Genomic DNA, 25,607 nt, shown 5'->3' on the forward strand with positions numbered 1-25,607 from the left:
GTTAGATCTCCTGAAAACAGATAGCCAAAAAATAAATTGGGTCCAATGGACCCAGATGGTATACTGAAGCTTAAATAAAATATATACGAAGTAGTCCTTCCTCCAGTACTGGGTCACATGCTGTTTTGTTTTAAATCTTATAATATTCTTCTCATCTCCTACCATTTCTGGCAAAGAGCAAGCACACAAATACTTGGCAAATCCTAAATTGTAATGGCTGCAAAGGACCTTTAAAAGCAACTTTTATTTAATTACTGGAGAGTTATGCCTAGATGAGTTAAATAATTTGGCTAACTCCAAAAATTTATCCTTTCATTTAGCATTTATGAGATTCCTACTTTGCACAAGAAGAGGCAAATAACAATACCTAAAATATTTTTAGCAAGGCTTATTATAAAAAAGATAAAACACAATGACAACAAGGTACACTTGAACATGATCCTGAATACTACTGAACCCAGCAACTTGGAAAATAGAGCATGCTAAGTTACCCAACTGGCTACATTTCTCAAACTTTCGGCAGATGCCAGAAAAACAAACAACTCTTCCTCTAATGGCATTCATCAAGGGTTGACCATGTGCTAATTGGCACAATGTTAGCATGAGGAATACTCAGGAAAAAAAAATTTTTTAAACGAGTTTTAGTCCTCAAGTGTCATAAGGGAGACAGAGAAAGATACTTGCTTGGTTAACTCTCATCACCTCCACATCTTTTCTCAAACGTTGCCTTCTCAATGAGCCTACCTTGCTCACTTAAAAAAAAAAAAAAAAAACTGCATTCCACACTCCTAAACCCTGTTATCCTGCTCTACATTTTTTCTACAGCATTTGTAATTATCCAACATTCTATATACTTTACGCATTTATTACATTTACAGTCATTCTTCCATAAGACTCTATGTTCCTTAAGGCCATGGATTTTTGTCTGTTGTTTGCTGATGAATCCCAAATGCCCAGAACACTGACTAACGCATGTAGAACAAGTACGCAATTACAATACAATATTAAGACAGCTGAGCTGAATCTTTAGGGATGAGTGGTGGACTATCACGCTCATACATAGTGGGAGAGAGAAGGGAATAAAAACCATTTTAGGCAGAGAAAATAGCACGCACTCAGGAAGTATTGTTAACATGGAGTTCATGGAATCCCAGGGGGTCCATGGGAAGGATTCAGGGTTACCATAAACAGGAATAAGCTAAAAAATACTGAAATTCAGCATTTCCTTTCATTACGAATGTAAGAAACACACCACAGTAGAGTTAGCAATACCTGAAAATCAGCTACTTTCCTATCACGTTGTTTTTGAAAAGACCTCAAAAAATCATTTACACTCATTACTATTGATCTTGTTATTTAATGTGTTAGTGAAGAAGCATATAGCTCACTGTACCATCAAGTCTGTTTTAATGTTTCTGTAACTATTTTAATATGACTTCTCTTTTTTAAAAACCCATGCATTTTAATTTATGCATTTAAAAGCGTCTGAGTCAGGTTCAAATGCTTCACCAGGACGGCCAAAGGGATCAGTGGCATAACAAAATGTTAATAACTTTAATGGTAAAGTCACAGACATTAAAGGAACTGTTCATCTGACTACTTAAAGAATGTGGTAACAGATGAGTCCAAAGACCTAAGAGAATAAAAAATTTATTGTCTTTGCTTTACTTGAATGCTATTTATTTTTCTCCAATATTTTAAGTGGCATGTTGAATCGAAGATGTCTTTAAATTATTAATTCATAAATCCTGCAAATTCATTAAAATTTTATTATTGATGCCAAGTAACCCACCGTTCAAAGTCTTAAGAGCCTTTATAGAACTTATCTTTTAACTTCTACACAAGCTATCACAACTAGGCAAAACTGAAAGGAATTGCGCTAACACACATAATTTATAATCACTACTTATTTAGTAAAAGCATTAAACAATAAAAAGTGGGCCAAAACAACTTTCTAGAAATCTTGATCTCTGTACCTAATATACTATATTTAAATTATTTATCAGTCTCATTCACTCCCTAGACCAGGAGTTTTAATGGCAATTGCATCTTATTCATCTTAGTATTTCCAGAGCCAAGCTTAGTACCTAGTATAACTGTGACTCAATCAACATTTGCCAAAATTCCAAAGAATATCTTATGTTAAGATACATTAAAATATTCAAAATGTCCAAAGCTACATGGGTCTATAGAAATATGTGTGTATATGCGTGTGTATACACACACATATACACACAGGTGTATGTATATGTTGTGTGTGTGTGTGTATATTATACATGTATATACATGTGTGTATACACACTCCCACCATTTTATTCCTTAAATTAAAAGGAATAAAGAATAAACCTATAAATCTATGGTCAAGTGACTTCTAACAATGGTGCTAAGACCATTCAATGGGGAAGGAAGAGCCTCTTCAATAAAAGGTGATGAGAAAATTGGATTTCTACATGCAGAAGAATCCATCGGGGTCCGTGCCTCACATCATACACAAAAACCAATTTGAAATGGATTAAAGCCCTAAACGTGAAAACTAAAGTCATAAAATTCTTAGAAGAAAAGACAGGGGCATGGCTGTTGGACCCAGCTTTCCATGATGGACTGTCTGGAAAAAATAACAAAAGCATGAACAGCAAAAGACAAAATAGATAAATAAGGCCTCATAAAAACTATACTTTTGTTCATCAAAGAACTTTATCAAAAAAGTGAAAAGACAACCTACAGAATGGAAGAATTTTCAGAAACCATATATCTCATAAGGGTCTAATATCTAAAATATATATAAAACTTCTATAACTTAAGAACAAAAAGACAATCCAATCAAAAAATGGGCAAAGATTTGGGTAGGCATTTCACCAAAAAGAATACTCAAATGTCAAAAAAACACATGAAAAGATGCTCAATGACTTTAGCCAGTAGAAAGATGCAAATCAAAACTACAATGACATACCACTTCACACCCACTACGATGGCTAAGATTTAAATAAAAAAAAAAAGAGAAGAGCAAATGTTGGCAAGGATGTGGGGAGATTGGAACCCTTATTCATTGCTAGTGGGAATGCAAAATGGTACAGCTGTTGTGGAAAACTGTGGTGGCTCCTCAAAAAATTTAAAATAGAACTAACATAAACCCAACAATCCCACTCCTAGGTATATATCCAATGGACTTAAAAACAGAACACCCACAGATACAGGCATACCAATGTTCACGCAGCATTATTTACAATGGCCAAAGGTGGAAATTACCTAAATGACCATCAGTGGATGAATGGATAAACAAAATGTGGTACATATACACAGTGGAATCCTACTCAGCCATAAAGAGAAATGAAGTCCTGATAGATGCTACAACATGGATGAACCTTGAAAACACTATGCTGAGTGAAATTAATCAATCACAAAAGGATAGATATTGTATAATCTCACTTATATGAAATGGTAAGAATAGGCAAATGTATAAAGACTAAAGTTTTTTAGTGGTTACCGGGGTGAGAAGGAGGAAGAAAGGGGGGTCTACTGTCTAGGAAGCAATGAGTTTCTGTTTATAGTGATAGAAAATCTGGCATCAGTTAAGGCACATGATTGATACAATTGATATCAATAAGCTGTACATCTGAAAATGAGCAAATTGGCAAATGTTTTGTTATATACATATTTTTTACCAAAAATAAAAAGGGTAGCTGCTCATGCAGCTTATGTACAACCAAACACCTCACAGGACTTGTATTGTTGGTTTGGAGGTTAAGGTTCATGGTTTCATAGGACATGCCAGTCAACTGGCCTGATACTGTTTTTAGTACTTCTGTTCCACCTTCTAGTTTGCTGCATAGTGCCTGGTGTCTTAAAAGTTTGCCAGCAGCCATCCAAGGTACAACAATTGGCCTCTATTTGACATAAGCAGCAAAGGAAGAAGTGTCAGGAATTAGAGGAGAACTAGATTTCACATCTAAATGCCTCCAAGAACAACTGCCTCCTTTGCCATAAGGCCAGAATGACTGGAAGATGCCCAACTACCATATACTCTACATTCTGATGAAAGATTCTATAGAAGAATGCTGTCAAAAGGGGATAAAATGTGGAACAGAATGTCATATTCTCCTATAATCCAGACTTTCTGGAGCCACTAAGGTTGGGTACCCCAAAAACTATTGCCCTGAGAAGATCTTCAAACCTTAAATAGAAACTATTCCCTGAAGTCATCTTTAAATCAAATGATGGTTTAGCTTAATTAGTAAAAAATGTTTGCCTCGAGTATTTTGCCCTTTTAAAGAATTATCTATATGTGATCAAATTGACAACAGCAACTCAAAAGGATAGATGAGAAGCTTAGGAAGCAGTGAGTTTATGTTAATAGTGGTGAAATAATTTGGAAAAGGATATTGAGAAAAGTGACACAGCTTGAAAAATATAACCAATGTCACTGACTTGTATATGTTTAATTGGTGTATGTTTTGTTGTGTGTATTTTTACCAAATAAATAAATAAATAAGAAAGTGTGATTCTGACAAAGGGATAGATACACAGATCAATGAATAAAATTCAGGGTTCAGAAATAAACCCATACATCTAGGGTCAACTGATTTTTCACAGAGTCCCAAGACAATTCAACAAGAATGGTCTTTTCAACAAATAGTGCTGGGACAACTGGATATCCACACGCCAAAGAATAAAACTGGACCACTTAACTCACACCATATTCAACAATCAACACAAAGTAGATCAAAGATCTAAATGTAAGGGCTAAAACAGTAAAACTTTTAAGAGAATAGATGGTTTCTTAGACGTGACACCAAAAGCACAAGCAACCAAAGTCAAAATAAAATAGCTAAACTGACCTTCATCAAAATATAAAAATTTTGTGCTCCAACAGACACCATCAAGAATGTGAAAAGACAATCTAGAGAATGAGAAAAAATATTGTAAATCATATACTGATAGGGAGTTGCAGCTAGAATATATAAAGAACTCTCGCGTCTTAATAATAAAAAGACAAATAACCCGATTAAAGAAAATAGGCAAAGGATGTGAATATATATTTCTCCAAAGGAAATATATAAATAGCCAACAAGCACATGAAAAGATGATCAACAATATTAGCCACCAGGGAAATGTAAATCAAAACCACAATAAAAGAAGATATCACATCACACTCCCTAGAATAGATACAATCAAAAAGACATACAATAACAAGTGTTGATGAGGCTGTGGAGAAATTGGAACCCTCATACATCGCTGGTGGGAATGTAAAATAGCACAGCTGCTTTAGAAAACAGTCTGGCAGTTCCTCAAAAGATTAAGCACGGAGTGACCCAGGTTCCACTCCTAAGTATTCACTCAAGAGAAATGAAAATATATTTTCACACAAAAACTTGTACACAAATGATCATAGCAGCATTATTCCTAACAGCAAAAAAGTGGAAGCAACCCAAATGTTCACCAACGAAAGATTGAATAAACAAAATGCAGTATATTCATACAATAGAATACCATTCAGCAATAAAAAGGAAGTACAGTTACAAGCTACAACATGGATGACCCTAAAAATATTATGCTAAGTGAAAGAAGCCAGACACAAAAGGCCACATACTATACAATTCCATTTCTAAGAAATGTCCACAATAGGCAAATCCAGAGAGACAGAAAGTAGTGGCTGCCAGGAGCTTGGGGTAGAGGGGATGGGGAGTGGCTGCTAATGAGCATAGCGTTTCTTTTGGGGGTGATGAGTGACTACTAATGAGTATGAAGCTTCTTTTGGCTGTGATAAAATGAAAATATTCTAGAAATAGTGGTAATGATTGTGTAACTTCTGAATGCACTAAAAACCACTGAGTTCCATACTTTAAAAGGGTAAATTTTATGGTGTGGAAATTCTATCTCCATAAAATATCGTTTTAATTAAGTGGGAAAAAAAGGAACTCTGATCTGTTACAGTGGTATGTCCAACAGTCAAAAGCCATTTGCTACAAAACAAAGTCAGTTGTAATGTTCAGAAAGAACTCAAGTCTCCTGATTTCCTGCCTTTCCTATAGACATTGTTATTTTTGGACAAAAGTTCTAAATAGTCACTGATCTCAGAGAAAGTCATCAAGCAATGGGGACTCTCATGCATTGCTGTTGAGGATGTACAACAGCACTTTTGGAAACAGCTTTGACACTTTCTTGTAAAGTTAGTGTTCTGCCTACCCTTTGATTCAGCAATGTATTTACTCATGAGAAATTAAAGCATATGTTCACAGAACTGTACAGGAATTTTCCTAGTAGCTTTTTCATCATAGCACAAAACTGAAAACAAATCAACTGACCATCAACAGATAAATGGAAAAGAAATTGTGAGGTATTCATACAATGGAATACACCCACTCCTCACTTATGGACATGGTTAGGTTCCAAAGACCAGGTCGTTATGCAAAAATCAGTGTTAAGCGAATATGAGGATGACCACATCAGATCACACAATGGAGGATGACTACATCCTTACATAACTGCCAAATTACATCATTAGATAACTGCCAAACCACTGAGGATCAGGGCCCAGCCAAACTGACATATACCCTTAACAATCACAGCCAACACTACTGTTGCTTCGCACCTCAGCATTCCTTACTGCCAGTCATACATTGTTAATGTTCAAAGTAGTCAGATTTTTCACTATCTACTAGTCGTAAATACAAAATGTCAGATAACAAGCTAGTCAATAAGTGAGGAGTAGGTGTACTTTTACTGTTGCTCTTCTAAAAAATTGTTTTCTCTTCTTCTTAGGTACCGTCAAGTCAGCGCCACCTCATAGCAACCTTATGTATAACAGAATGTAACACTGCATAATTAACTGTTCTGGAATTCTTATTTTTCATAATCTTATCCATAATTCGTTATGATCCGCAGAGTTGAATGCCTTTGTATAGTTAATAAAACACAGGTAAACATCTTTCTGGTAGTTTCTGCTTTTGGCCAAGAGCCATCTGACATCAGCAATGATATTCCGTTTCACAACCTCTTCTGAATTCTGGCTTCAACTTCTGGAAGGTCCCTGTCGATGTTCAACTGCAGTCATTTTTTAAATTAAATTCAGCAAAATTTCACTAGCATGTGACACTGATATTGTTTGATAATCTTCACATTCCATTTGATCACTTTTCTTTGGAATGGGCACAAATACAGATTTCTTCCAGTCGGCTGGCCAAGTCTTCCAAATTTCTTGACATAGACAGGTAAGCGCTTCCAGCAAGGCATCTATTTGCTGAAGCAGCTCAACTGGTATTCCATCAATTCCTGGAGTCTTGTTTTACACCTATGCTTACAGTGCTGCTTAAACTGCTTTCTTCATTACCAGTGGTGCTTCATCATATGCTACCTCCAGAAATAGTTCAACATCAACCAACTGTTTTTCGTACAGTGATTCTGTATTCCTTCCATCTTTCTTTTGATGCTTTCTGAATTTTCTGCCCGTAGAATCCTTCAATATTGTAACTCCAGGCTTGAATTTTCTATTCAGTTCTTTGAGCTTGAGAAATATTGACAGCGTTCTTCCCTTCCAGGTCTTTGCACATTTCATTATAATACATTACCTTGTCTTCTCAAGCCGCCCTTTGAAATCTTCTGTTCAGCTCTTTTTATTTCATCGTATCTTCTGTTTGCTTTAGCTACTCTGTGCTCAAAAGCAAATTACAGTCTCTTCTGACACCAATTTTGGTCTTTTAATGACCTCTTACTTTCTTCATGTATAACGAATACTATTTGGCAATAAGAAACAAACAACTGAGATATGCAACAGCATGAATAAACATCATAGACATGCTCAGTAAAAGAAGCCAGACATAATGGTTCCATTTATGTCAAGTTCCAGAACACCAAAAACTACTTTACTTTCAAGAAAATAATAATCATCAAAAGAAGAATATGAATAATCAAAAAGAACACAGACTCAAAGATCACAATCAAAAACTGGGGCTTGACTACAGGCTTGTTTTAAGGATCAAGATAATGCATATAAAATAACTCTGTAATCTCTAAAGCACTATACAAATATAAGACATTATTATTAATTCATAGCAACAATTCTGATACAGCAACTTAATGTCCTCCTATGGGAGAGATTTTTACGGGAGAGGACTGAATGGCTTAGTCTGCAAAAACTTAAGAAGGATCACAAACTAGAATTCTACAGCTTTCACTGTATCTCCCCAAAATGAAACTGTCAACTTCCAAGATATTCTAAAACAAAAATTAATTCTAGAAAAACACAAAAAGCAACATCCAATTGAAACCTAGGCTGCATTCCAAAATAGGAGGGACCAAACAATACCAATAATTCAAAAACTTCAGAAAAATTAAGACAATCGAGACATAAAAAACTGCAGCATAAATGAGGATGAGTCAAAGACCACCAATCATTACATTATTCCAATCATTACAAAATATAAATCACTTCAAATAAAGTGCATTTTCATTATTCCAATAATCCATTTCTAATTGAAATTTTATGTAAGCACAAAGAATCCTTGTTCTATCACATGCTAATGTTCTCTTTTAACAGCCCTCAGATTGAAACTAGCCTAATAAAACATACCATAAAAATTAAAAATATATATATACACATACACACACACATATATAACTGATAAACCCAAGTGTCTAATGCTAATTTCTGGGATAAGCAGTCCCTATCAGGGATAGGACTGGACAGCCATCCATATAATAAGTAGCTAACCACTGAAATAAATCTATGAATTTTATGTTTTAACTAATCTCATTGCCAAGTATATGCCCCTTGGTAAAGTAAATCATCACAGACCGTTCTCTGTTCTTCCTTGGCTCTCAATGCATACAGATAGATCACACATCCCTTATGTTCCTAATTTCCTTAGCTTTGTACCATGGCTCAATCTTTTTGTTCCTCTTCCAGTTCAGATTTAGCAATACAAATCCAGGTTTGTTTACTCTGCTTTCCCCAACATGTTCGGATGGTGGCTCCTGGTAACCGCTCATAGCTCCAAAGTACATCACTTACATACATCATAGATAGAATGACCATACAGCCACTTTCAATCCTGATGTACACCTGCGGCCCAAGCATAATTAAGAATAATGCTCCCTTTCATTCTCAGAAGTTTCCAAAAAAAACAATGCCGTCAACTCGATTTTGACACATAGAGACCCTATAGGACACAGGAGAACAACCCCTTAGGGTTTCCAAGGAGGGCCCTGTGGATTCAAACTGCTGACCTTTTGGTTAACAGCCATAGCTCTTAACCACTATGCCACCCGGGCTTCCAGTTTGGGCAATAAATTAAATAGCCGTGCTGCTAAGACCACAAAAACAGGCTCTGCAGAGTCAAAATAAAGAGGAAGCAATCAAAGGCAAGTTGGTTGGCTGGCTTACTGGCTAGCTTGCTGAATGCACTATATCAAAGGCTATTTCAATGACAACTCAGGTCTCCAGGACATCCTTTTTGAACAAACATAGGTTTTTATTACTTTTAAATAGATGATTATCAAATTAACCTAAGTGCTGCTCAGCAGAGATCATAAAGGAATTTACTTTAAACCAATTGGTCAAAAATTATATGTAATTATCATATTGATTGAGTATACGAAATGGCTTCTCTAAATGTTGAACCAAGCAAAACCAAAGCCGCGGCCACAGATTCGGACTCCCAGAGACCCCAAAGGACAAGGTAGAACTGCTCCATGGAGTTTTCAAGAAGCAGCTGGTGGATTCGAACTGCCGACCTTTTGGTTAGCAGCCACAGCTCTTAACCACTATGCAACGAGGGAAAGAGTGCGTTCTATTAAGTGATTAATAGCTATGTCTTGTGTTCAAATCATCACACCTTTAACTTAATTATTTTTTAAGTTTTTTTTTAAGTTAGAAATCAAAAAGGTTTTATTATATCACAGTTAATTACCCAAGACCGAAACGGCTCACCTGTGTTTAACATAATGTACTCACGCAGCAGCTTAGTATGATTATTGTATAAGTTAAGGTTAATTCAACTGTAACCACATTGCCTTGCACCTCAGTACTTATCAAATTAATTATTGAGCATAAAGCCTAAATGAATAGAACTACATGGTAAAATGAATGTACAACTGCAAACAACCCACATGTCCTTCAAAAGGTGATTAAACTGTAATACATCCATATGAAGGAATGCTACTCAGCAATAAAGCAGAACAAATTGCTGATACCCACAAAACAGATGGACTGCGAAAGCAATGTGCCAAATAAAGGAAGCCAGACTCAAAAAGCTACCTACTCTAAGTCATGGCGTTTTCAATCTTCTCATGTGCATGCGAAACATAGACAATGAATAAGGAAGACCAAAGAAGAATTTATGCCTTTGAATTATGGCGTTGGAGAAGAATAATGAATATAACACAGACTGCCAGAAGAACGAACAATTCTGTCTTGGAAGAAGTACAGCCAGAATGCACCTTAGAGGCAAGGATGGCAAGACTTTGTCTCACATACTTTGGACATGTTATCAGGAGGGACCAGTCCCTGGAGAAGGACATCATGCTTGGTAAAGTGGAGGATTAGCGAAAAAGAGGATGACCCCCAACGAGATGGACTTGACGCACTGGTTGAAACAACGGGTTCAAACATAGCAATGATTGTAAGGATGGCGCAGGACCTGAGAGCGTTTCATTCTGTTGTACACAGAGCTGCTATGAGTAGAAACTGATATGACAGCACCTAAAAACAACAAAATTGTGGGGTTAAATTTGTTTTTAGGTAGTTTAGTTCTGCATAACAAAAAAAGAAAAGGAAAACAAAAGCCAACAACAATAATATGTTCTCTTCTACCCCTTTTTTTTTTTTTCTACCCTTAAAAGAATACTGCACTTGAAAATAAAAGGCCACTAGAACAAACTCGGAGCCCTGGCAGTGTAGTGGTTAACATCTTGGCTGCTAACCAAAAGGTTGGCAGTTTGAACCCATCAGCCACTCTTTAAAAACCCCATGGGGCAGCTGTACTCTGTCCTATAGGGTCGCTGAGTCAGGATTGACGGCAACGGGTTTGGTTTTTGGTTTGGTTGGTTTAGAACAAGCTGCCTTGTTGTTGCTGTTGTTATTAGGTGCCATAGAGTTGACTCCAACTCATAGTGACCCTGTGCACAACACTAACCAGTCCTGTGCCATCCTCACAATTACTGCTGTGCTTGACCCCATTCTCGCAGCCACTGTGTCAGTCCATCTTGTTGCAGGTCTTCCTCTTTTTCACTGACCAAGCATGATGTTCTTCCCCAGATTGATCCCTCCTGAAAACATGCCCAAAGTATGTGAGACCTAATCTCACCATCTTTGCTTCTAAGGAGCATTCTGGTTGGACTTATTCCAAGACAGATTTGTTCGTCCTTTTGGCAGTCCATGGTATATTCAATATTCTTCGCCAACACCACAATCCAAAGGGGTCAACTTCTCTTCCTCATCCACTGTCCAGCTTTCGCATGCATATGAGGTGACTGAAAACACCATGGCTCAGGTAAGACACTCACCTTGGTCCTCAAAGGTGACATCTTTGCTCTTCAAAACTTTAAATAGGTCTTTTGCAGCCGATTTGCCCAATGCAATGCATCTTTTGATTTCTTGACTGCTGCTTCCATGGGTGTTGATTGTAGATCCAAGTAAAATGAAATCCTTGATAACTTCAATCTTTTCTCCATTTATCATGATGCTCCTTATTGGTCCAGTTGTGAGGATTTTTGTTTTATGTTGAGGTGTAATCCATAGTGAAGGCTGTGGTCTGTGACCTTCATCAGTAAGTGCTTCAAGTCCTCTTCGCTTTCAGCAAGCAAGGTTGTGTCATCTGCATAATGCAGGTTCTTAATGAGGCTTCCTCCAATCCTGATGCCCCGTTCTTCTTCATATAGTCCAGCTTATGCAATTATTTGCTTAGCATACAGATTGAATAGGTATGGCAAAAGGATACAACCCTGAAGCACACCTTTCCTGACTTTAAGCCATGCAGTATTCTCTTCTGTTCGAATGACTGCCTCTTGATCCATGTACAGATTCCTCATGAGCACAGTTAAGTGTTCTATAATTCCTATTCTCTGCAATGTTATCCACAGTTTGTTATGATCCACACAGTCGAATGCATAGTCAATAAAACACAGGTAAACACCTTTCTGGTATTCTCCGCTTTTAGTCAGGATCCACCTAACATCAGCAATGGTATCTCTGGCTCCACGTCCTCTTCTAAATCCAGCTGGAATTGCTGCAGGTGCTTTTGAATTATCTTCAGCAAAATTTTGCTTGTGTGTGATATTAATGATATTGTTCAATAATTTCTGCATTCTGTTGGATCACCCTTCTTGGGAACAGGCATAAATATGGATCTTTTCCAGTCGGATGGCCAGGCGGCTGTCTTCCAAATTTCTTGGCACAGGCGAGTGAGCACTTCCCGTGCTGCATCTGTTTGTTGAAACATCTCAATTGGTATTCCGTCAATTCTTAGAACCTTGTTTTTCACCAATGCCTTCAGTGCAGCTTGGACTTCTTCCTTCAGTGCCATCAGTTCCTAATCATGTTACCTCCTGAAATGGTTGAATATCCACCAATTCTTCTTGGTAAAGTGACTCTGTGTATTCTTTCCATCTTCTCTTGATGCTTCCTGCGTCGTCTAATATTTTCCCCATAGAATCCTTCAGTACTGCAACTAGAGGCTTGAATTTTTTCTTCAGTTCTTTCAACTTGAGAAATGCTGAGTGTGTTCTTCCCTTTTGGTTTTCTATCTCCACCTCTTTGCACACGTCATTATAACACTTATTCTTCTCAAGCCACACTTTGAAATCGTCTGTTTAGCTATTTTACTTCATCATTTTTTCCTTTTGCTTCAGCTACTTGATGTTAAAGAGCAAGTTTGAGTCTCTTCTGACATCCATTTAGGTCTTTTCATTCTCTCCTGTCTTTTTAATGTCCTCTTGCTTTCTTCACGTATGATGTCCTTGTATAACTCATCTGGTCTTCAGTCACTGGTGTTTAATGCATCAAATCTATTCTTGAGATGGTCTCTAAATTCAGGTGGGATATATACTCAAGGTCGTACTTTGGCTCTCCTGCACTGGTTCTAATTTTCTTGTTTCAACTTGAACCTGCATACGAGTAACTGATGGTTTAATCTGCAGTCGGCCCCTGGCCTTGTTGTGACTGATGATATGGAGTTTTTCCATCCTTTCTTTCCACAGAGATAGTCGATTTGATTCCTGTGTATTCCATCTGGCGAGGTCCATGTTTATAGCTGCCATTTATATTGGTGAAAAAAGGAATTTGTAATGAAGAAGTCATAGGTCTTGTAAAATTCTGTTACGTCATCTCCGGCACTGTTTCTATCAACAAGGCCATATTTTCCAACTACTGATCCTCCTCCTTTGTTTTCAGCTTTCACATTCCAATCACCAGTAATTATCAGTGCATCCTGACTGCATGTTCGATCAATTTCAGACTGCAGAAGCTGGGAAAAATCTTCAGTTTCTCCATCTTTGGCCTTAGTGGTTGGTGCGTAAATTTAAATAACAGTCCTATTAATTGGTCTTCTTTGTAGGCGCAGGGATATTATCCTATCATTGACAGTGCTGAAATTCAGGAAAGATCTTGAAATGCTCTTTTTGATGATGAATGCAATGCCATTCCTCTTTGTCATTCCTGGCATAGTAGACCACATGACCGTCCAATTCAAAATGACCAATACCAGTTCATTTCAGTTCACTAATGCCTAGGATACCAATCTTTATGCGTTCCATTTCATTTTTGATGATTTCCAATTTTCGCAGATTCATACTTCGCACATTTCAGGTTCTGATTATTAACGGATGTTTGCAACTGTTTCTTCTCATTATGAGTTGTGCCACATCAGCAAATGAAGGTCCCAAAAGCTTGGCTCCATCCACATTAATGTCAACTCTACTTTGAGAAGACAGTTATTCTCCAGTCATCTTTCTAGTGCCTTCCAACCTGAGGGGCTCATTTTCTAGCACTATGATAGACAATGTTCCACTGCTATTCGTAAGGTTTCACTGGCTAATTCTTTTCAGAAGTAGACCACCGAGTCCTCCCCTTCCTAGTCTGTCTTAGTCTGGAAGCGCAGCTGAAACCTGTCTGCCATAGGTGACCATATTGGTATTTGAATGCCGGTGGTATTGCTTCCAGCATCAAACCAACACACAAGCCCCCACAGTATGACAAACTGACAGACATGTAGGGCAAGCTGCCCTGACCATCAGCATATCGTCAGGGTTTTAGGCGGTACTTTTGTCTGCTTCTGCAGTGTTATCTCTCTGAATTGGATCCTTCATCTCTACCTACTTAATTTTTCAAACCGTCTCTGAATGGCTATGATCCTCCTTGCCTTTCCAACCTTCATCTGTTTAATGGACTGTTCCACATTCAAAATCTACCTTATTCTGACTTGTGCTCCCTGGCACTGATCCATTTCGTCACTCTTGGACTTCATGTTGGCACTGACATTAATTTCCTTATTCCTGATTCTATCCCAACTTTGTTCTAGACTGGTCCTTCTGCTAAACTTGATCATGTCCTCTTCCCAGCCTTCAACTGGGTTCTTATCTACCATGAATTGAAACCATTATATCTAGCAATTTCATCTATTCTTGAAGTGCTTCACAGGTGGCAAACTCTAAAGCTTTGGGAACCTGTATCAGTGTTTTTTCACTTCAATAAATATGAAGCCCTTATTTTGTTCAACCAAACTCCTGCTTAAACTTAAGTTACTGTCTTAATTATCTAGTGCTGCTATGACAGAAATACCACAAGTGGATGGCTTTAACAAACAAATTTATTCTCATAGTCTAGGAGGCTAGACATACGAATTCAAGGCTCAAGCTGCAGAGGAAAGCTTTCTCTCTCTGTAGCTTCTAGAAGGTCCTTGTCATCAATCTTCCCCTGGTCTAGGAGCTTCTCAGCACAGGGACTTCAGTTCCAAAGGATGCACTCTGCTCACAGAGCTTCTTTCTTGGTGGCATGAGGTCCCTCTCCTCTCTACTCCATTCTCTCTTTTATATCATAGAAGAGACTGACTCAAAATACAACCTAATCATGTAGATTGAGTCCTGCCTAATTAACATAATGGCCTCTAATCCTGCCTCATTAACATCAGAGAGGTTAGGATTTACAACACATAGGATATCAGATCAGATCACAAAATGATGGACAACCATGCAATACTGGGAATCATAGCCTAGCCAAGTGGACACACGTTTTGGGGGAACTCAATTCAATCTATAATAGTCTCCCTTCATGTCTGGTTTTACACAAAGACACAAATAAACAGTCAACCTCTTCCTCACAAAATTCATGCATCTACTTTAAGAATAAAACTGTACTCGTATCTTACTTCTTCAGAATAAATATGTATGATTTCTACAGCATTGTTTATTCCTTAAAGCAGTATTTTATGTTCTCTCTAAGCTCTCTAGCTTTTCTACATCTTTTTTAAAATAAAGTGACCAAAATGGGATACCAGATTATAATATAGTATCATTACAAATAAATATAGCACAACACTAACTCAGCCATAAAATGAATATACTTTTGAAGGAGAGATACCAATCAACTATGTTATGGTCTCTGTGTCTCTCTGGACAGGAATAGAAAATAATTACCATCTTGGAACTTTCAGTACTTTTCTAGCAGTTAGTCTGTCATCTGGTCACAAACCAGAAGACCCCAATCTTCACAACCATTAAGCCTTTACAACCTCCCCATCTGTACTGGGTTAAATAGTGTCCTCTAAAAATTCACATTCACCCAGAAACTCAGAATGTGGCCTTACTTGGAAATAACATCTTCGTACACATAATTAGTTAAGATTAGGTCATTCTAGGTAAGGGTAGGTCCTAAATCCAACTGACTGTTTTCCTATAAGAACAGGACAGACATATAGACGCACAAAAAGGAATGCCATATGAAGACTGAGGTAGAGATCAGAAGGATTATCTACAACCTAAGAAGTGCCAAGGACTGCCAGCTACCAGAAACTAGGAAAGAGGCACAGAACAGCTTCTCCCTCAGAGCCTCCAAAAGGAACAAACCCTGCTGATCTTGGTTTCAGACTTCTGACCTCCTGAACTCTGAAAAAATAAATTTCTGTTACGGTAATTTGTAACAGCAGCCCTAGAGAACTAACAGGGGCAAGAATAAGCTTCCTAGGAGGAAAAAAAAATTTTTTTTAATGGTCTTCTTACTATAAATTACTATCATTATCTTCCCAGGATAGGCAGGTGGCCGTCATGCGGTCTTAAACTTCTTAGCTATGGTCTCAATTTTATTAGAGCCCACTCCTGCTAATTACTCATTAAACTGTTGAACCTACTTCTTACAATCTTTACTTCCCTTAAAGTATCATTTTTCTTGGAAGGAAAGGGAACAAGGAGAAAAGAGATTAAGCTGGAAAGTAGAGAAAGAGAACTCTGCATTTTTAAACTTAACTTAGCTGAAGATTTTTGTTTTTCCATAATGTCAACAAAATACTTACCTTCTTTTAAGCCAATTAAGAGCCATGTATGAACTGCCAAATAAGAAGACTCTTACAAAAAAATTGAGATCAAGAATCAGACAAAACTATACAAAATAAAACTAATGAAAAGAGTGGATAAAAGACAAGATTTAAAATCGGAGATTGACTGAAGGATACACAGACAGGGATGATAGGGCGTGATCAACAGAAAAGGAAAGAGAAATCTGTTTAAAAAAACCAGCAAAGACATGGATGCAAAACGTAATTTCATTTTGTTTGTGCTTTTTTAAAGAAAGTAATACTGTGGCTGTTTGAAATTGGTTTTAGGAATAGCTGAAAATGGATTTCAGGCCATCAAAGTACATGGTATATAGTATCATATCGAGGGCTTTCGTGACAAAAGCTTCTAGAAAATGAAGGATTGAGTCAGTAATAAATAGCCATATAAAATAATCTGCAATTCAACAATACACTTCAAGTTTAGGCTTGCCTTCATACCACTCTGATAATGCACTGAATAGGAAGCTATATCATGAAAATGCAAGGAAGATGCTAGACAGGCTACTTCTACCTGTTGGACCTGTCTGGGTCACAGCAGCACCTAGCAAAATCCTAAGGGACTAAAGTCCACCCACTACCCAAAACCAAAATCTACTCCCACCCCACCTTGGCTCAATGGTTTTCTCCCACTGTGGTGAGGGTGGTTTTGGAAAAGCTCCTCAAATGCCAGGAAACACTGTAATACAAAAAGAAAAAAACAATTCATAAGTACCAAAACTTTAACTAACATTTTGGCCTCCCTCTCAAGAAAGTCTGGCACAGTAGAAACAGCACTAGTCTAGTAACCAAGAAACCAGGTGTATTTGGCTTGCTCAGCATTCATTTGCTGCAATTTCGAGTGGTTGGGGGAGGGGAAGGGAGAGGTGGGGCAGATACTTTCTGCTAAGGGTTGCTAAATTGATAGAATATAAGCCAGAAGCTACTGACGGCCATCACTGCCACCAATTGGGCTGAAAATGAACTCATTAGAGAGCAGAACTAAGGGATAGACAGAGATATTTCAGGTGACAGAATTTAAGAACCTGGCTCCAATTCTTCCTGAAGCTTCTTTTTCTCCTTAAATTAGTTTATATTGGGTTTCTGTGACTTGCAAGTAAAAGTCTAGCCAATACACTTCTCCTCTCCTAACCTTAGTTTTCTCTTCTATAAAATAGGCTAGATCTGAAGTTTTGAAAACTTTATTTTAGACAATGAAACCATATATTTTTGTTTTAACAAAATGTCGTTTTGACATCAAAAATAAAAATGACTTTATGCCTATAAATGAATTTTATATGATCAAATTTACAACAGTTACTTATGACCAAAATCAATAAAAAATAAGTATTTAGATTTGGCTTGGAGACTAAAAATTAAAATGACTCTATCAGCATAAATATACTTTATAATATCAAATGTATTTACTTATTCTGACCAAAGTCAATGAGAACAATAATGTGCTTGGATAAGCACAAAATTTTAAAACGGGAGACTATTAGTAAAAGCTGAACACTTTTATTAGCGTCAACATTCAATTTATTTCTATATTTTGTTTTGGTTGCACATTACTGAGGCAATCCTGATTCAAAATGAATGGCTGCAGAGTAACATAGGTTTTTTCACATCCACTTTATCCCATCATACTATTTAATTAAAGATGGAGAAAAGCTTTAACTTCTGCCTAAAAGAAAATATACCTGACAGCACAAGTTTTTTTTTTTTGGTGGTGGTCTCCAATTGGTTAAAATTTAGTACATAATATAGTTAAGCATTCGTGTGTTATTTTTAAATTTTCTGATGATTTTAAATTCTTACAAAATAATCTCTAACATCTTTTAGGAAGATTTTTTTATCTGATTCATATATACTCACTGCCTCTAGGAAACTGCTGAAGTAATGAGGTACCCAAATATAAAAAGTTCTTTTTTTTTTTTTTTTTTAAATAATAAGCCTACTTAAAAAAAAAAACAGATACTTCACCAGTTTCCATTCACAACCTTAGAGTTATGAACATAGTCAAATAATAAATTGGGCCAAATAAGACTATTATAATAACCTATTCATTCTTATTGAGAGCCAACTTGGTGGAGTAGATTTCAACCAGTGAAAAAACAGTTGCCATAGAATTGACTCCGAGTCATGGTGACCCCAAGTGTGTCAGAGTAGAACTGTGCTCCATAAGGTTTTCAATGGCTGATTTTTCATAAGTAGATCGCCAGGCCTTTCTTCCAAGGCACCTCTGGGTAGACTCGAACCTCCAACCTTTTGGTCACCCAAGGATTCCATGCAGATCACAGAAGCTGCTATAAAACATTCCTTACTCAAGAGCACCTGCTTTACAAAGACAGAAATAAATAACTCTCCATCTCTACCTCAAGAAGTTAACAGTCTAGCAGAGAAGACAATCCATTCATTCATTCATTCAATATCTGTGTGTATCCTCAGTACCAGCATCCACTGTGCAAGCAACTGGTGTTAAACAGTGAACAAGACACATATGGTCCCAACCTTCATTAATACTGTTAATCTAGAGAGGAAGTACAAGGAAACTATGAAAAACTTATAATTCAATGATCCAATGAGGTTTACCAGTAAAGAAAGTCTCTCTAAGGAAGTGTTCCTGAAGCTAGGACAACCTTTAGCATGTGTAGTAATTATTAAGAGATGTAGACAGTGTTTCAGAAGTAAGGGTATGGTGAGTTTCAAAAACTAAAAAAGTACTCTTATAAAGGAGTTAAAGGACAAGCTGCTGGTGCTGCTGCTATTTTAAGCATGAAGGCCATGCAAAGAAGTTTAGACTTTAATCTAACGGCAGTGGATAACCAATGAAGAGTTTTAAACAAAAAGAACATAGGATTGGGTTAACCTTTTTGAAAGATTGCTGGCTACTATTTGAAAGTTACTATAAACTGGAGGGAACAAGCCTAAAGATAGACCAGTTAGGAGGTTACTACAATGATGACAGTACTTACAAAGTAACATAGGAACTTAAAGAAGGGAGCAACAAACTCAGCCCTATTATGAGGAAACAAAAAAGCTTCACAGAAGTAATGTTGCAGCTCAATCTTGAAAGATAAGTAGGCCAGCCAAGTAGAAGAAGGGAATTTATGCAATAAGAGAAGACTATATGAAAGGCATGTTTGGAAATCTGCAAGTAGCTCCTCAGAGTGATCTTGAATGAGGTGAAATAAAGCTGGAAAGGCAGAACAAGGAACAGAGTAATATATACGTTATAACAACCTAAGAAATTAAATTATCTCCAGGACACTGGAAGTATTTTTAAGCAGGGTGCTAACATGACCAGACTTACATTTTAGACTCTTTCAGGTAACAGTTAGCCTAAAGAACATAAGAAACCTAACCATCAAAACAAGAACAGGTTTGCCAATACACTGTCTCAAAGCCTAGTCTATAAGTAACTTCACAACCACATAAGGTCCAATGAAGTACTAAGCACCTTAGAAACCATGCAACTAATACCCAAGTTCAGGCCACATTGCGGCTGACATGGCTACTAAGACAAAGAAAAAAAAAAGGGGGGGGTCTCTGTAGATAAAATACTAAAAATGTATTGGTGACAGAGCAGAAAACATCGGCTAGGAAAACAGTGTATTAACTGAAAAACAATTTAATTTCAGGGTAACAATTCTACTTGTCCATTACACACAGAATCACTCCTTATATGTAATAATTAATTACGAAATTGTGGTTCCTGACAAGCAGTTCAAACATCAAACTTAATCTAACATACAACACTTAAGAAAGCAACCAAAACAAAGATTAGATTAGAAACACCAAAGGACAGTGGGGGACCAGCCCTGTACCAGCTAGCTTCCTACTGCTTACAAAGGAATTTTTCCCTACCTGACTGGTCCTTCTGGCATAACAACTGAAATGGGTGGTGGGGTATGGAGTTGTTGTTGGGCGCCATCAAGTTGATTTTTGACTCATAGTGACCCCATGTGCCAGAGCAGAAGTGTCCCGCAGGGTTTTCTAGGCTGTAATCTTTATAGGAGTAGATCATCAGGTCTCTCCCAAGGTGCCACTAGGTAGATTCAAACCACTGATCTTTCAGTTAGCAGCCAAGAGCTTAACTGCTGTGCCACTAGGGATCCTTGGGGTATGAAGGGGTAGCTGCTATTTCAGAGAAGTTTCTTACCGATACACTCGACAAATTCTTGAATGCCCTTCTTCCAATTCTTTTTTCTTTTTATAACAAATATGGCTCACATTACAACATGACACAGACATACTGAAGAACCCAATTATTTTATTTTTTAAAAATTAATCCTACCTTTCCAGGGTCATCCTTGGATCGAGGCACTTTAAGGAAACACTTGTTCAGTGACAGATTATGTCGTATTGAATTCTGAAATTGAAGAAGTAAGAAAAGCCAGAGGGTCAATGAAATCAAAAAACAAAACTCACTTTTTAATACAGAAGCAGAAACCTAAATGTATCTGTTTATTGGAATACAATACAAATAGAATAAGCTTTTAAAACGAAACCTTCAAATTTAAGCCTTTCTGATTTTCAATTATGAATGCTGCAAAGAGAAATAATTGTTGGAATGGACAATTTCTTGCAGATTTTACAAAAATCCACAATAATGGAATATATGTAGTATTTTAAATGTTAAGTCCTTTTAATGATGCAGGAAGATTCCGACTACATAATGGTAATGGTGCTCTGCCAAAGAAAACAAAGCCCTGCCACTTTCCATAGATATCACAAAGCTAAAAACTTAAGCTGCTGGGACAGGGAGAGCAAAACCTCTCATCCACAGGGCCCTGGCAAAGATCCACTGCTTCTGGGTGACAGAGGCAAAGATCTACTGCTGCTAGACGAACAGGAGAGGCAAAAACCCTTTGGGAGAAAAAAAAAATAGGAAATTGCCTTGGGCCCAGGAGTCCACATGTATACCATCAGGAAGACTGCTACAGCTGGGGAAGGGGCAAGAATAAACTTCCACCCAAGAGCAACTAACTACAGATACAAGGCTGATCTGGCTGAAAGGAAGAAACACTAAAAAAGCCTCCCACCCCTCAGCCTAAGACTGAGGCTGGATCAAGACAACAGAAAAACAAACCCTGCCCTCACCATGAGCCTAGCACTGAATAATAAGCAACAGCAATCTATTTAAAGGAGGGGGCAAGAGCATGGAGAGAGACTCCATTTACAGCAAGGTGAGCAGGGACAATTAAAGTCTAAAGAGAGAGGAGAAATCTGCGAAAAATCCACCCAAGCTCCCAACTCTAGGCACATGCAGCCTACTGCTGGAAGAATGTAAAGTCTGTGGTGTACTGAAGGTAAAGATACAAAAAAAGAAAGAAAAAAAACAAATGTTGCTCAACAACTGATAGATTAACTTAACTCCCCACACAAAAGACCTGAGAGAAAAAAAATGTTTATCCATTTATAGGTATGAATACTATTTGCCTCAATCTCTACTGTTCTTCTACACATATGTCTGACACTTAGTCAAAAATTACAAGATACACAGAAAAGCAAGAAAAAAAACCCACCATCAAGAGATAAAGTAATCAACAAAACCCAACTATCAACAACAAAATGAAAAGACAACTTATAGATTAGAAGAAAATTTCTGGGACCCATATATCAGATAAGGGCCTAATATTCAAAATATATATAAAACTTCTACCACTTAACAACAAAAAGACAACCCGATCAAAAAATGGGCAAGAACTTGAACAGACAGTTCACCAAAGAGTATATTCAAATGGCCAACAAGCACGTGAAAGATGCTCAACATCATTAGCCATTACCAAAAAACCTGCTGCCATCAAGTCAATTCTGACTCACAGCGACCCCACAGGACAAAGTAGAATTGCCCCATAGGGTTTCCCCAGACTGGCTGGTGGATTCGAACTACCAGCCTTTCGGTTAGCACCCTGAGCTCTAAACCACTGTACCGCCAGGGTTCCATCATTAGCCATTAGTGAGATCCAAATCAAAACCACAATATCACCTCACCTCCGTTAGAATGGAAATGATTTAAAAAAAAAAACAGAAAACAAGTGTTTGTGAGGTTGTGGAGAAACTAGAACCCTCATCCATTGCTGACAGGAATGTAAAACGGTGCAGCCACTATGGAAACCAGTTTGATGCTCCTCAAAAAGTTGAATATAGAATTACCATATGATCCAGCAGTTCCAATACTAAGTACAGACCCAGAAGAAGTGAAGGGAGGAATGCAAACAGAAACCTATACACCAACATTCACTGCAGAACTTTTCACGATAGCCAAAAGCTGGAAACAACTGAAATGTCCATCAACAGACGAACACATAAACAAAACGTGGTATATACATACAATGGGATATCATGCAGCCGTAAAGAAAAATGAAGTTCCAATGTATGTCACAACATGGATGAACCTTGAAACCACTATGCTAAACAAAATAAGTCGGTTGCAAAAGACAAATACTACATGATCTCATGTATATGAAATAAGCAAATATATAGAAACGAAAGATTATTAATGGTTACCAAGGGTGGGAGGGGGTAAAAGGGAGAGTTTTTGTTTGAGGAAGCACCGATTTTATATTAATGCCAGTAGAATATTTTAGAGAAAGACAGAGATAATAGTGGCACAACATGAAAATGTAATGAATGTCACTGAATTATAAATGTGAAAGTTGTGCTGGTCAATGTTTTGGTATATTTATTTTCACCACAATTAAAAAAACGAAAACAAAAACAATTGAAAGATGAATCAGATGTTAGTGCTATCAGATGGAAACTTTAAAATAACTACGACTAACATGTTAAAGGATCTAGTAGAAAAAAGTAGACAACCTACATAAACAGATGAGGAATTTCAGCAGAGATGTGAAAAGTATGAGAGTCAAGCAGAAAAGATAGGAATGAAAAACATGATCAAAGAGAAAGAATCTCTTAGATGGGCACATCAGTAGACTGGACACAACTAGGTAAGTTTCAGTGAACTTCAGGATAGATCAACAGATCCAAACTGACTCTTTCTGTGTGTGTGTCACTCTCACACTCACACACAGTAAAGAAGAAAAAAAAAAAAAAAAAAAAACAACAGCTCACCCCAGAACTATAGGACAATACGTGTAATTCAAGTTCTAGAATGAGAAGACAAAAAGAATGGAATAGAAGAAAAATCTGAAGACATAACAACCAAGAAGGAGTCCTGGCGGTGCAGTGGTTAAAGCCCTCGGCTGCAAACCAAAAGGTCAGCAGTTCGAACCCACCAGCTGCCCTATGGGAGAAAGATGTGGCAGTCTGTTTCTGTAAAGATTTATAGCCTTGGACACCCTATGGGGCAGTTCTACTTTGTCCTATAGGGTCGCTGTGAGTTGGAATCAACTCGACAGCAGTAGGTTTTGTTTGGTAGGTTAACAGACAAGAATTTTCCAAAAAGAATGCAAGCCATCAAACCACAGATCCAAGAATTTCAGAGAACACCAAGTAAAATAAAAATTCAAATATCCACATGCCTACATTCATAATAGTAGAACTACAGTAAATCAAAATGAAGAAAACATCCTGAAGTCAGCCAGAGGAAAAAGAAGCATTACATACAGAGGAATAAAGAAATGCAGCAGACTGTTCAAAAAACCCTGCAAGCCAGAAAACAGTCTTTAAAATACTGAAAGAAACAAAAAACTGTCAATTCTACACGCAGTGAAAATATTTTTCAAAAATGATGGCAAAATAAAGACTTTCAGACAGACAAAAGTTTATTTTATTTCTTGTAGCACAAGTCAACTGGGAATATTTAAAGAAGTTAAGGCAGAAGAAGTATGACACCAGATGGAACACTCTGGATCTGTGAAAAGGAATGAAGAGTGCCAAAAATGGTAAAAACAAAAGGTGATTTAAAAAGAAAAAAAAAACACAACATTTTTCCTTATGTGTAGTTCCCTTAAACATTAATTATCTAAAGCAAAAATAATGTATTGTGGGATTTATAACATGTAAATGTAAAATGTATGACAACAGCAAAAAGTATGTGTCAGAGGAATTAAAACAAAAATTGTACAATAGTGTAATACAATTTGAAGGTAGAGTATTAAGTTAAAAAATGTATATGATCAGCCATAGAGCAATTGCTAAAAAAAAAAAAATTTTTAAGAAGAGTTTAACTAATAAAACAATTGTGAAGATGAAATGGAATCATAAAAAAAAACTCAATACAAAAGAAGTCAGGAAAAAATAAAGAACAAGCCAGACAAACATCTATCCATCATAAAAGTACAAGATGGGGGAAAAAACCAAGATGGTCAGAAAAAAGAACTATTACAGTCAAACCTATGAAAGCCAGAGCCTGTGTAAGGCAGAAACCTGTCAGAGAAGAAAAACCAAAATATTTTCCACTAAAATAAGCTACAGAAAACTGTTAAGGATGCACCCTGTCAGAGGCAGAAGACACAGAGCCAGAAAAACACAGCTATCCCACTGAGTTCCGGCTCTCACATGTTTCACTGTACTTTGTAAATGGCTTAGTATGAACTCATCATTTCAGGAGAAGAACACTCCTCTACTTGGTCTTCCTCCTCTATAAAACACTTAAATATTGGAAATCTTCAAGGCTCTATCCTATGCCCTTATTTCTTTTCATCTCTACATTTGCTGCTGAGGCAATCTCATCTATAGGCATGGCTTCAATAACCATCTGCAACACTTAAATCTACCTAGATCTCCAACCTAGATCTTTCTCTTCAGTTTCTAGCATGTATCTCCAACTGGCAATGGACATCTCCACAAACACCTCAAACTCAACATGTTTAAAACTAAACTCAAGCTTTACGCTCAGTGATCCTCTTCTAGTTTTTCCTATCTCAGTTTAAAGGGATTATTGTTCACATAACTGCTCCAACTAGACATCTTTTAACTCCTCCCTCTTCCTCACCATCTAAAACAAATCTATCACCAAATCTTATTAAGCCTATACCCACTATACTCCTTCTGTTCTGTTACCATCTTAGTATAGAACACCAGTCTCACCAAGATGAGTACAACAACTTCCTAACTGGTATACCCATCTCTACTCTTATCCCATTCTCTACCCTACAAGCGGAGTTACCTATTAGGCCTTTG

The 25,607-nt window shown here is 37.2% G+C and overlaps 1 protein-coding gene across 4 annotated transcripts in view; it reads right to left on the bottom strand.

The window, feature by feature from the left end:
* The window catches only part of FOXJ3 (forkhead box J3), a 165,310-nt gene that overhangs the window by 47,222 nt on the left and 92,481 nt on the right, over window positions 1-25,607 (bottom strand). For all 4 annotated transcript variants that reach the window (XM_064281813.1, XM_064281814.1, XM_064281815.1 and 1 more), the window contains exon 4: window positions 20,812-20,886. In XM_064281813.1, coding sequence (XP_064137883.1) covers window positions 20,812-20,886 — 75 coding nt within the window. The remainder of the gene's footprint in view (window positions 1-20,811; window positions 20,887-25,607) is intronic.

The sequence above is a fragment of the Loxodonta africana genome, chromosome 3 (assembly GCF_030014295.1).
Source record: "Loxodonta africana isolate mLoxAfr1 chromosome 3, mLoxAfr1.hap2, whole genome shotgun sequence".
NCBI lineage: Eukaryota > Metazoa > Chordata > Mammalia > Proboscidea > Elephantidae > Loxodonta > Loxodonta africana.